We start from the raw sequence: 14,146 nt of genomic DNA, 5'->3' as shown, positions 1-14,146 counted from the left end.
TTTGCAAAACAGCAAATAAAGAAAATTTAGAAGAGAAAGGCTTCTTCCTGCCGTCCTGTGAAAGCATCTAATTATCACCCCACCCCTAACTCAAAGCTGCCGGAACCTGCTGAATGACAGGTGACCTGTACATACAAAGACTTCTGTGATTGGAAGCTAGTATTATTTCTATGTGTCCTACCAACCAGGGAGAGTACTTTGCTAGACAGAGCATTTTCCCCTTTCAACAGAAGCTGTCATCTTAGTGCTCCAGTATTATTCTGCTCCCATAGCCATTCAGGCTGTGTCTGGCTGGCCATTTTGCTAAGGGAAAACAGCATGTCCAAAAGTTCATGCTCTCTCTTCCCTTGTCAGTGTCTTTGGTGTTCTCGTCTCCTGAGCTTTGTAGAAAGATCTCTGCTTTCAGTCAAAATGGGATCAGATTTGGTGAGATGAGGCAGTGTTTTTTTTGTTTGTTTGTTTGTTTTGTCTTCTCATCTGGAGGTGCTGGATTGATGTTCCTTGTGCCCAGAAGGTGGGCCTCAGACCTGTTTGCTGGGACATCTTATGGGAATAGCACAGCTATAACTGGACTTCACTATTTGCCCAGATACCGCAACTCAGGTTTAGACTAGAGGGGTGAGTGGCAGGTGGGCATATACCTGGGGCCCTTGAAACACATCCTTCTTTGCAAGCCCACATTTACAAGGGATTCTCTTCCATTTTCTTTCAATGGATTGTAAAATCCTGGGGAACATATGCTAATTTTCCTTCTGACCAGTAGGCATATTTATTTCTTCATTAAACCTAATAGCCTGCAAGTCATTCATACCAAACAACAAATTCCACTTACATTCACAGCTTCCAATTGTTGAGTATGTGCGATGTTGAGGAGGTAGAGGTTAGCTTTTTTTTTTTTTTTTTTTTTTTTTTGAGATTAGCTTTTTACCATAATGATAACCCATGTGACATCAGCCACTTTGTTTTCTGGGCTGGGGGGTGGGTAGGGGGTGGCAGTAGGAGGGAAGGGGAACTCTGATCACTTTCTTCTTACCTCTGCTGACATCTTCAGAGGCAGCCAGGACTTCCTAAAAATTGATGGCTTTCTAAGGTGAATTTTATCAATCCATGTTATAAATTATAATTTGCAGGATTTGGGTAGCTTAGGTGTAAAAGGAGATTATCAATACCAGGGAGGGCTGGTGGTAAATATGTCCAATTTTTGACTAACAAGTTAGGTATTTGCTTTGTAGATTATCTGTGACCTATTTGAAATACTGATCCACTTTCTTGCCCCTATGCCCCTGGGCCATGTCTCCCACAAGGTGGTAAATGTGCTCAAGAAATATAAACTAATTTTCATATAAGCCTGGGGGGAAAAATAAGATGGAAAGCAAATATATGGCAAAGATCTTCACATAATATGCTCCTAAATCAAATAGAAATGATTTTGTATCATCAGTTCTTCAGGATAATTCAGGCCACTGTTACCCTATACTTAGGAAGTTTCATCAATAATTGATTGTTTCCTTTTAGCATGGGGCTATTTTGTTCCATTTACTCCTCAGAATACAGCAATCACATTTATGACACAGCCTCTCAACACTCTCTTCTCCCTTTCCCCACCTCCATTCCTCAATGTTTCCCTCCCCTGCTCCCCTCCCCTCCCCCAATGTCCTCCATCTCCACTCCCCACCCTCCTCCCTCACAGGTGTACCATAGATGACCGAGTCACCCGGGTGGCCTGGCTAAACCGCAGCACCATCCTCTATGCTGGGAATGACAAGTGGTCCATAGACCCTCGTGTGATCATCCTGGTCAACACACCAACCCAATACAGCATCATGATCCAGAACGTGGATGTGTATGACGAGGGCCCTTACACCTGCTCTGTGCAAACAGACAACCACCCGAAAACTTCCCGGGTCCACCTCATAGTGCAAGGTGAGTTACAGCTGGATTCGGGACTTGGTGGACCTGTCGATGATGGAAGGGAAACATTATCTCAGTCTTTGCTTCTATTCTGGTGTGAAGACATGAGAAACATTTTCCTCTGTGGAACACAGAGACTGAGTGTATGTTCTGGATTCCTTCCCATCTGCTGAATTCTTGACTAAGTACTGCATATCTTCACAGTCTCTCAATTGTACCTTTGGTCGTTCTGTTCTTGTTAATAAGTTGTTTGGCATGTGCTTGTTGAGCTCTCTTAAGTTACTTAGCGCTCTAAAGTAGGGCAAGAAACATTAAAAAATAGAGGTGGTATTACTCTCTGTGCCTTTTAATTATCTTTCACAGGATTATTTCATAATAAAAGGTTAACACTGATTTGATGTTATATGACTTGTGACTAGTTTTGCATGGTTGTTGGGTGTGCATATTCCAGAAGGGGTTCTGGATTCTGCATTCGAGTCCAACCCAGCATGGTGGTTGGGTCTGTGCATCCCGTTAGCCCCACAATGGAGTGTATATTAAGAGGGATACTAGTCAAAATGCTATCTCCAGGTCTATGTCAGAAATACATCCATATAATTTTTAAAAAGGGGAGGTTTTCCTTAACATCCCCTCTTATTCTCTCTTTAAAAATCTGTGTCGGGATACCCAAACATATTGTACAATAGTTTTTCATTAGAATTTCACATTGTAGGAAAAAAACTAAGGCTGAAGAAATGTCAGAATCCCAGATATTAACTATTAAATATTAGGAATTAAAAGCACATTCAAATAGCAGCTATGAGAATTTGGGAGCCATTTTAAAACAAGGAAGCAATATAAATTAACTTATTTTTTTTTCCAACATTTATTTATTTTTGGGACAGAGAGAGACAGAGCATGAACAGGGGAGGAGCAGAGAGAGAGGGAGACACAGAATCGGAAACAGGCTCCAGGCTCTGAGCCACCAGCCCAGAGCCTGACGCGGGGCTCGAACTCACGGACCGCGAGATCGTGACCTGGCTGAAGTCGGACGCTTAACTGACTGCGCCACCCAGGCGCCCCTAAATTAACTTATTTTGAACTACCCCCAACTAACATCACCCCTCTGCCCCACCATTTCTATGTAAAGTAATTTATCTCAGGTGTTGACTCATGGTAACAATGAAGTACTAAGGATACTACTGGCCATCCCCCAGTGACACAGCCTTCCTCCACCAAATGAGAGACTTGGGTGGACCTTTCTCAGAGTCTCCTATACTTACCTCTTGGAGCCGTACACTGAAATCTCAGAAAGAGTCCCTGTGTGTGATTCAGGCTTTAAAAAGTGCCTTTTATCAATTCCCATCTGTAGTATATTTGACGAATTGTTTTCAGTTTATGAAATGTTTGCTGCATCCTGGCTTAGATAATGTGGATGTTTTCACCCCTACTTTACTAAAAAAAAAAAATACTTTACTCACATCAGTTGGTTTCATGGAGAGTTTGAATAGGGGTTAGTGTCTTTTCACACTTCATTCACTTGTAAAAATCAGGGTGGCCATTCTTTCTTTTGGCTAAAACAGCTCTTTGCTAGCTTAACATCCAGGTCTCTGGTTCTTGGGACATTTGTAATGGCATGTGCTGGATCAGAAATCATTCTGCTGCAGCTTTCTTTTCCACCAGGCCCTGGGTGCTGCCATATTGCTTGAAGCCCAGCCTCAGTTCAGCCTCCAAGCCCTTGTCTCATCCCCAAGTGCTTTCAGACACCCACATTGGTCTGCATACCACAGATGTCTGTACACTCTGCTGCTTCCATTCTCCACTCATGTCCCACCCAGGGGTATGGCTTGGTGATGATCACTGCTTTGGAACTACAAGACGGCCTGCCATCTGGAGATAAAGGCAGCTGTCATGTCTGATGCTTCTTCTCAGAGGATGGTGGAGGCACTTGGTGAGATCAGTTATCTGAGATGAGCTGGAATGTCTGTTGAAAGTTTCTGGGGGTGCAGAAAACAAGGGGGTGTGAGTTCTCACTACCCCGCCTGCCACCTGGGCTTAGTTCCAGAGGAGCTGAAATTCTCAGCTTTGGAAGTGACGCCTCCATGGCACCTTCGTGGCCTTGACAGCAAAGTTATCTTCAAATTCAGGAAATGCAACACTGAAATAAAAAAGAACTGTCAGGCACTGTACAGAAACAGACTCAAACAGAACAAGGCTATCACTTTTCAGGAAATAAGACAGATTGTGTAAGCATGTCAAAGTCAATACAGGCCATAAAGTGCTAGTGATGGAGAGCTTCAGGGATAGTGTGCTTCATAAGGCCCTTGGAGCAATTCGTTGGGCTGGATATGGAACCCAGTGGTGTTTCCCTGTGGGCTTCATAGGTTTGGGTCAGAAAGAGTCCAAGAAGAGGCGAGAGCAGAGCCATGGAGTGACTGCAGTTTCAAAGGTCAGTTCCTCACAGTCTCCACATTGCAGACCAAGTGACTCTTATAACTCTGGGCAACTGAGGTGTGAAATCCAATGCAAAAGATCAGGGTGGGTGGAGGTGGGAGGAGACAACCTTCCCTTGAACACTTAGCAGATGGGCCTTTACATTTACTGAGAGGTAAAAAGAAGGCACTCACAGAGCTGCATTCTCTTCTGTCTTGGTTAGCAATGGGTGACTTGTTCTTTCTTTGGAGACCAGTTGAATTTCTAGTGGGAGGAAGCAGAGACCCCACTGCTCAATTAGAAAGAAGTCCAAGAGTCCTCCTTCTTCCCAGCAGCTATCGGCTTTTGTCCAGTCTATAGATTAATTTTTCAGACTTAGTGTTAGTTCAGGTTAGATAAAGATAATGAAAGTTTCCTAATCCTCTTAAAGAAGATTTATCTGACTGAGTAGAAAGCTTTTGGAATACAATAAGGCATGTATAAAACTGAGGCCTAATCTTGCCTTTAATTTCAAACTGCTGATGGTTATTGATTTTGCAATGAGAAAAACTGAAAAATTTCCGAGCTGCAACATGTCTGTTTAGAGAGAGAGAGAGAGAGAGGGATGTTTATCTTCTGTCCATTTGAGAATGTTAGGATCTCGTCACCTCTGCCAACCAAGTGCCATTAGCAGAAGGGAGAGCAGTCCCATGGGGCCCTGGCTTTGCTGCTCCCTGTTGCCGCAAAGTGAGGAACTCAGAGAGGCTCTGTCACTAACCTCAGAGCCTGTCCTTTACTGTTTTATAAGGTGGCCTTTGCCACATACCTGATAGCATTAGTTTCCAAGTCCTCTTCAAGAGAACTGCATTCATTAAAATACTATCACTGATACCCATGACACGTCTTGGCCTCTGAGGGAATAATTTTAAAAAGCACCATGTGAATATGTATGATAATGTGACCTAGACTGTATACTTAGGTATTAAGAAAATCCAGAGCAAGAGAGAGGTGTTGCTGTGGAGTCAGATTAGTCAGGTAGGAAAATCAACCTGGCAGCTCTGTTGGGGATGGAGTGAAGTGGAGAGAAGCAGAAGTATTGGGGAGGAGGTTACTCCTGTCACCCAAATGTGTGATGTGGGTGGGTTGTATGTCTACCTGTGGAAATGGAGAAGGTTCAAGATATTGTTCAAGGGAAATTGAGAGGATTAATCTTAATGCCTTAAAAGAGGAAGAATTAAAAGGATATCGTTTCCATTTTTGAGTTTGGGGAAATATCGACGGCATGGCTAATAATCATGGAATTAGGATCCTGGGCCTCTAGGATAGGAAAGCATTAGTCTTGCTAGGTTTAGGGACAAGGAAAGCACAAATATTAAACATGTGCTATAGAACTAAGGTGTAACTCAGGATCAGAAAAGGTATATTTGAGATCCATTATGAACCTATTAACATGACAGTAGGTAAGATTTCTGAAATTAACTATTCCTACAGAGCAGCAGAGACCATAATTTATTTATATCCAACCCCAGCACATAGTACACTGTCAGAGGCATACTAGGCATTCGGCAAATGTTTGTAAAATGAATGGAAGAACAGATTGATACAGCTAATGAAATGGCATCTGAAGGCAGTGATCATAAAGCCCCTTGCAAGCAGATCGGGGTGGGGAATGAGCCAGACACTGTCCAGATAACTTGGAATGGACAGTAATTGGGAACAGTTCCCTGGAGGGATAAGGGTCTTCAGTGTGACAAGCTAAGAGATATACCAGGGATAACGTGCATTTATTTAGCACTTTACAGCACTGGTCACAATCTTTGTCTCACTTGACCCTTACAACAAGCCCTGGGAGGCTGAAGTGCAGTGACTGTTCTCCTCGTTTTGCAAATTAAATAACTGCAGTTCATGGAGGTTAAGAGAGCAGCCAGGGTCTCCTGTGAGTAAGTAGCAGAGCTGGGTCTTGAACCATGGCCATATGACTCCAAGATCAATGTTTCTCCAGCATGCTCCAGCATCCCCACTGCCAGCCATGTCTGAGGTTATTTCTCTAATTTAAATCCATGGGAATTTTTCAGTTATCCTTTCTTTCCACATACCCCCCCCCTTTTTCCCTGCTGCTGATATTACATTGTATCATCAGAAATTGAGGACAAAGCTCAAGAAGAAAATTAGCAGTGGGGGTGGGATGCCAAAGCTACAACAAATGGTATAGAGATGCTGAGTGAAGCAAAGAAGAAGATAATTAATTTACTAGTAGCTCATCACTCCAGGGATACACGTTTTAAATGTTACCTCTTTATCCTATGTAAGTACTGAAAACTCTGGCCCCTCTGAGAATCCAGTATCTAATTGTGATTCTAATTGTCATGAAGTCTTCAGCACTCTGAAATTCTGTGGATATCTGGTGTCACCATGGTCATAGTCTTTGTCCAGGATGGATCGGCAGGAAGATGTGCTGGTTCTTTGCTCCCTGGATGTTGACATTTTCTGTCTGCTTTCTTGGCTAGTTCAGAAATCTGTTTACTACCAGGTATTTCTTTGCATGGAACAAACTCCTCTTGCTCAGCCTAATTTTATGCAAATTGCCAGAAATGCCTAACTATGTGAATTTCTCACATCTGAGACTCCACAGCAACATCATGCAATTTTTGTGTCTGCAAAACACTTTGAGTCTTTGAGCCTGGAGTCAATTCAGGTGAGACTGGTTGGTACCCAATGTTGAGTTTGGAGAAGTCTGATTTGCGAACCAGTCCAGTCCTAGATTCTGCTGAGTACCAGCCAACTTCTGAATTGGGCACATTAAGCATAAACCTTAGCTCAGTTGATCCTCACACCAACCTTACAAAGTCTACATCAGATTTACATTTTAAAAATAAGGAAGCTGAGGCTTAGAGAGGTTAAAACTGCCCAAAGATGATGGCACCTACTAAATGCTTTAAATTCTCTTCACTAGATTTGTGTCTGGAAAACAGCTATCAAAATAGAGTAAAAAAGCATGTTACTTACATAATCTTTTGATTAATTCTTCACAAAAGCCCTGGGAGACAAAACAGAAAATTACCATATTCCAAGAAAAGAAATCGGGATTCAGAGTTGAAGTCATTTGTCCAAGTTACCCTGGCCAGTAAGTGGCAAAGCATCATTTAATAAAAAATGCCAGATGATATGATTCTAGATCCAGTATGTTCACACACCAGACTGCTAATTCATAGCTAAATAAAAGGACAGGTAAATGTCACTATTAGTGAGAGAAATATAAAAAGTTCTAAAGTACTGCTAAGAAGAGTGGATACCAAGGAGACTTGCTGGGGTGGAGTGGCAAGGCTGAGTCTGAGGCCGGGGAGCAGATGTGGGGCAGGGCTCTGGGGGAGCATGTGCAGCAGGCAGGGGAAGCAGGCCCTGCAAGTCACAGTTGTGCCAAGGAGCAACCTATTTTCAGATTTTCCTTTGTAACCAACCTCTTTTCTTCTGCTATTTTCTCCTCTTCTCCCAAATATTACAGTCATTTCAATTAACATGTGTAATTTTGGGCCTAAAGAAAAGCAGCCAGTCAACCTGAAATAAATTTAATTTATTCAGTCTCTATTTTAAATTATAATCACACTTGTTCTTCACAGAGTCAGGGTGGAAAAGTAGAAAAGAACAAGATTGTGCATCAGAAAACTCACTCCCCAGGCTGAGCACTGCTCTTGACTTCCAGGCCTGTATTTTTAGGATGTTCCCTTCCTGGCTTCTTATCCTTGGGTGAATAATAAAAGTCAATGTACTTAATTTTATTCAGATACACATATGCATACCTTGATCTTACATATTATGCAGATTATATTTTGCGTTTGAAAATAAGATACTGAGAAAGGGTCTATAAGCTGCAAATTCTATGTGCAGGTGCAAATAAAACACACAGGCCAAAGAGTCCATAGTACAAAATAAGTTAGAAGACTTTCTCTGGGCTTCATTTTCTCTATTTTAAAATGGAAGTGTTGAAGAAATGGTAAGGAAGTCCTTTCTAGTTATTATATTTTAGGATTTATTAATGTAATTTCTTTGGAGGATTTTTGTATAGCCAGGCATCTCTACTCCCCGGCTTTTCCTCCTTCACCCATTGATGGAGAAGTCAGAAAGGTTTGCTCTTATCCTCTTTCTCATTTGTATTTTCTTCAGAGACCTTAAGATTTGAGGTCCCCTTGCTCACACCATTTTTAGTGGTGACTCTGAGCATTGCTCACCCACAGTGGTTGTGGCTCAGAGGATGGAAAAGAAAGACATCCTCTCCTTCCCTGTTCCACTCTGATATTTGTAAGCCGCCATAACCCACATCCAACAGTGTAATATATGCTAACATTCTTTTTTCTTTAAGGATTATTTTACTTATTTGGGGGCGGGGAAAGACAGACAGCATGAACAAGGGAGGGAGAGAGAGACATTCAGTGAAGAGCCCCAACATGAGGCTTGATCCCAAGAGCTGTGAGATCATGACCTGATCCAAAATCAAGAGTCGGATGCTTAACCGACTGAGCCATGCAGGCACCCCTATGCTAACATTATTAGTTTAGGGACTAGATAAACTAAGAAGGCAACTACAACTTAGAGGGGATAGGAATGAAGTTCTTGCCCTCAGAATACCCCCAGAATACAATACAGGAAGGTACCTCAAAAGCCTTCTTTCACAAGAATGGTATCCCCACGCAGGCTCTCTTCACACTTGACCTGGTCTCCTTCTGCCCCAGGGTTGGAATGAAGCCCATGCTCTCACTCTCCATTCAAAGATTCTATCCCTTTCTTCAGACTGTTACTCAACTGTTATCTGACTTTGTCAGCCATGTAGCTGGAGCTGGATTGATGTTCACTCCACCTAGTCTCCCAGGTTGCTACACCTCTCGTGACATCATGTGTAGTTGGCTACAACACAGTCCAAAACACGTTTTGTAACAAAGAACATACCTCCTTTTATCAAGTTTCTACTCCTGTCCTTGTGAGGAGAAATATGGGACTTTGTTCTGCTCTGCTTAGAAGCTAAGATCATCACACACACAACACACACAGCACACACACACACACACACAGCCACTCATGGTCACACATACATGTACACACAGTTTTCACAGACTTCATGGCTATTTTTTGGCCTGTCGAATTCCGTCCCACCCTCCATTAAATATATAGGTTCAGCCAAGACACCTGGTTGGCTCTGTGGGTTAAGCATCCTACTCTTGATTTTGGCTCAGGTTATGATCTCACAGTTCATGAGATTGAGCCCAATGCCGGGCTCTGTGCTGACACCACAGAGCCTGCTTCAGAATCTGTGCCTCCCTCTCTCTCTCTCTCTGCCCCTCCCCTGCTCATATGTGTGTGTTCTCTTTCTCATAAATAAACAAATGTTTAAAAAATATGTAGGTTTACCCTCCCTCTAGAAAAGGCTGGGAGGGGGAGTATATGCTCAATTTCTCCTGTAAGGCTTAAAATCTTTGAGTTCTAGGAATAGGAAGAGTTGGATTTTCCATGGTGAATGAGACCTGAGCAAAATTAGACACTGGATGAACACTTTGTCAGGGCTGGAGATGGTATGACCCTGTCTGCCAAGGGGGCAACATTTTCATTTGAGAGTTCTGGCTTTTAAAATGTGTGGGCTTGTACTGAGGCACAGACACATGATCTAAGACGGTGCTACCAATCCTGGCACCTAGTGATGTATACAGTAGCCAGAAAGAGAAGTACCAGGGCCTGGGGCTGTCATCTGCCTTATTTTCAATAGAATTAAAGAAATAGGGGGTACCAAGTTGGCTTAGTCAGTTGAGCTCCTGACTCTTGATTTAGGCTCAGGTCATGATCTCACGGTCGTGGGATTTAGTCCCAAGTTGTGATCCACACTGAGCATGGAACTTGCTTAAGATTCTCTCTTTCCCTTTCCCCTTTTCCCCTCTCCCCACTCATGCTCTTTATCTAAAATAATAATAATAATAGTAATAGTAATATAATAAATGAATAAAAGAAACAGAACAGTCATAAAGTTTGTTCTCAAAATCATCACTAATGTGGAGATGGAGAAGAAAATGAAATGCCTGTTATGTTCTACTCAATTTTCATGGTGAGCTCAGCTCATTTCCTAAGAAGCTAGTCTGTCAATAGCTCAAGTAAATACAAGAGGATCTTTACTGTTGTGGGCAGAGGAAGCAATCACACTTTAGAAGAAGATAAATTACTAAATGTTCATAAATTCTAATAGATTAAAGTTCATCATGGCTCTCATATAGTCAGGATCCTACATAAGATTTCAAACTTCACCACCCACAAGATTAGTCATAGCTTAGAGACAGAGTAATATGTAAATTCAGAATACTGATATTTTCCTATATGTAGTGTGTGTACACATATTTGGAGAGCCTGACTTGTGTTCTGAAACCTGGAGTTGGGTCCCTAGTTAACAAGTTTTATCTCACACACAGTGTCTTGGCAAAAATAACTATCCTCTGTACGTATCCTAGTTTGGCTTCTCATAAAGATACCAAAAAGACTTTGACTATTTACTCACTAATAATTCTCCTCCATAGGTATAGAAATTGAAAAGTAATAGTAGTGAAGTAAAACAGGATTTTTTTTTAAATAATCATAAATCATGGCTATCATGCACTGAGTACCTAGTATGGCAGTCATTTTACAGACATAGTCCAATTCTATTTTCCAGTTAAGCCCAGAAGATGGGATATATTTCCCTACTTTTCTGAATAAGGAAATAGTCCAGAAGGCTAAGGAGCTTGCCTTGGATCACCAGCTGATAAGACCTGTGATTTCACTGTGTCCAGTCTGTAGGGAGAGCCCACACTAAACCCCCACTTGGAACTTCCTCTCAATTCCGTCCCTTTTATATAGGCAGGCCAGACTGCCACAGACTGTAATGTGTATTACAATACACATGCTTTCCTTGCCAGGTTATTTCTGGTTAAAGGATTTCCGTCTAATATCTCTAGAATTAGGGCCTCTCTTCCTTAAATCTTTTTCTATCATTCTAGTTATATTAGTAATTACAACATCCTTCTCAAAGTTAATATCAGGTTTATATCATCCTGCTAAATCAATATTTCTGGTTGTGAATTGCTTCCGTAATTCTATCCTCTAATTTCTGATTTGTCCCTGAACTCTTCAAATTGGGCATCAATAGACATTTTTGGATGTCCCATGTTGTACTTAACCTTCTTTGCTCAAAATCTTGTTCTTCCTCTTTTAGTTCATATTCCTATTCATAGACACACCATCCTTGTACAAAACTTTTGCATAAACCTTGACCCTTCTCTTTCTTTTTCTTCTCTATCAAAGCAGATATGTCCAATAAAGTTATTGTCTTCCTTTCTGTTCCATCAAAGTGCAAAATCTTACTCCCAAGCCACTTTTTAGTCACATTGTAATTGCTACACAATCCTGTCTCTGTCACCTCTTAATTGAATTTAACACCATTATCTAAATATTCCTGCACACATCTGATCATGTCACTCCCCCCTCCTTATGATTGTAATGACTCCCTATTGATGATAAAGTCAAACCCTCTTAGATTGCTTTTCCAACTGCTAAACAATTAAAAGCCAAGCCTACTTTCCACTCTTGCTTTCTGTTATTCCATTTGTGTATCCTACACACAATGTAGGCAAACTTGTCTTTGTAAAACCCCTACCCACAGTGCTCTGCCTTCTTTTCAATTTCTCACACCATCTGTCTTGAATGTTCTTTTCTCTGAGATTCCAAATTCTGCAGACCCTTTCAAGCAGCACTGTCCCATAAACCTCTTACCTGCCCAATAGCCCTTTCAGTGATGATGGGATTGTTCTATATTTGCACTGTCCAACATGGTAGCCATTAGCCATAGGTGACTATTGAGAACTTGAGATGTGGCTAGTAGGACCAATGAACCAATTTTTTAGTATTATTTAATTATAATTAATTTAATTAAAAATAGCCACACATGCTAGTGGCTATAATATTGGACAGTACAATTTTAGATTTGTTAAATATCCAAAGCCAAAGGCTTTCTTTGGAATTCTAATACCATTTTACCTACACTCTCTTAGGATAACTGAAACTTTTTATTTTATATTTCAGCTATTGGTGGATTTCACTCTTTTCTACCTCCAGATTATAATTTCCTTGAAGACAAGGGCCAGAGTTAGCATCATATTTTTTTTTATATGGGTGCAGTTTAGGGATCACAATCTGAATTGGCATGACCAGTTACCACATTTATATTAAATGTTTCTAATCCATAAAAATAAAGGCAAAATATCCTATCTTGGAGGTTATTAGAGACCATATCACAAAAAGCAGCATCCACCTTGGATTTGTTACCTTTGTCTTCCTGTGCTTAGGGTGGATTGATGTCCACTGTAGGCACTGAAAATATTCCTATTGAATAGAGTTCTTAGTGAAACATTTTTTTTTAAATTTCAGAATTCAGAGCTCAAGGGGAAAGATCTGATATAACCACTTTCTTCTGGTGGAGTTGGAAATCACCTTTAAACAAGATGCCTCAGAGGGCAGCCCTGGCAGACAGAGCTGAAAGTGTGTGCACCCAGCTTGATGCAATAAACATAATGGGATGGGCGATGTCTTCTGATTGGCCAGCAAGCAGACATTAATGACCAGTTAGCAACTGTGTTCAGGTCAATTAATTTATATTTGTATTTTGCAAACTAAAAGTTGCCCTGTTAGATTATTGATTCTTTGTCCCTGTATTCAATTTGTTTTTAATTGCACCATTGCTGGGCCAAGCCCTCCCTCCTGGCAAGCTCACAATAAATCTGCCACCATCTCAACAATCAACAATAAATGTGTCTCTTCATGTCATTATTAATATGTCTCTTGGATTGGTTCATTACCGCGGTTAACAGTTTATAAGAGCAGGATGGCACACTGCCAGGAGGATTCCTTTTCCCAAGGGCTATTTTGTCGTGACAGGATTGATGTTCTCAGGGCTGTGAGTGCCTAAGGAAGGTGGCCTAGGATTTAATTCAATATAGCAGGAATACAGGCTACCTAATCCTCTTTTTATCATAAACAGCTTTAGAAGAAGATATTGTTGGAATAGATTTTACCCTCTCTTACAGTTCTCCTTCTCCTCACTTCCTATTCTCTTTATATCTTCTTAATTCCTTCTTAATTTCTGTTCAGATAGACTCTTCCCCCTCAAAAACAACATAACAGGTACCTGGGTGATCTAAAATCCTCAAGTAAGGGTATCCTCCAGGAGTCGGAGTTTTATGATTGTGTTATTTATTAGTTGAAAGCAGAGGGGAGTTCCCTGTATTTGATGTGTGAATTGTGATTAACAGACCTACAGAAATACTGCATTCAGAATGTCACCTTAATTGAGGTGAGTGCTGAAAAAAGAAAAAGCTCTATCTTATAATAGAGATAATCATTAATTATCATACTGTTATTGGCTCTTTTAGGTAGTAGAATTTTTCAGGGAGAAAGCACAGATTTTAAATGAATTTGTAGCTTGACAGAAGAGATTCTCTGTGTCCCAGAAATGCCAAGTGAGAAATCTGGATGGAGCAGAGTGCTTTATAAAACTCCCGCAGTGGCCTAAGATCTAATAACAGTCCAGACGTTTTTCATTTCCAAGGCACAAGTTGCTCCAGGACAAGAACTGTGGTCTCCCTCCGACACAGAGTTAACAGTCAATTTTCGGTTCAGAATATAGATTTTATGCTTAATTTACTACTAACAACACCCACACACATAACTTTTCTCCTTTGCACAAAGTTCTCCAAAACAAATCACACTGAGCTTATTGAAAGAGAGGGATGTGGAGGAGGGGGGGGTTACACCTCTTGTTTCACTAGATAGGAGTTTAAGT

General features: G+C 41.1%; 1 protein-coding gene across 3 annotated transcripts in view; it reads left to right on the top strand.

Moving 5' to 3' along the window:
- The window catches only part of OPCML (opioid binding protein/cell adhesion molecule like), a 501,061-nt gene that overhangs the window by 287,439 nt on the left and 199,476 nt on the right, over nt 1–14,146 (top strand). For all 3 annotated transcript variants that reach the window (XM_047071584.1, XM_047071583.1, XM_047071582.1), the window contains exon 2: nt 1,691–1,923. In XM_047071584.1, the coding sequence (XP_046927540.1) occupies nt 1,691–1,923 (233 nt within the window). The remainder of the gene's footprint in view (nt 1–1,690; nt 1,924–14,146) is intronic.

Source organism: Lynx rufus, unplaced genomic scaffold (assembly GCF_022079265.1).
Source record: "Lynx rufus isolate CCGP_SWC_20201006 ecotype Redwood Valley unplaced genomic scaffold, mLynRuf1.p SCAF_9, whole genome shotgun sequence".
Taxonomy (NCBI): Eukaryota; Metazoa; Chordata; class Mammalia; order Carnivora; family Felidae; genus Lynx; species Lynx rufus.
The sequence above is the reverse complement of the archived record's forward strand: the minus strand, read 5'-3'. Positions and strand labels throughout refer to the sequence as shown.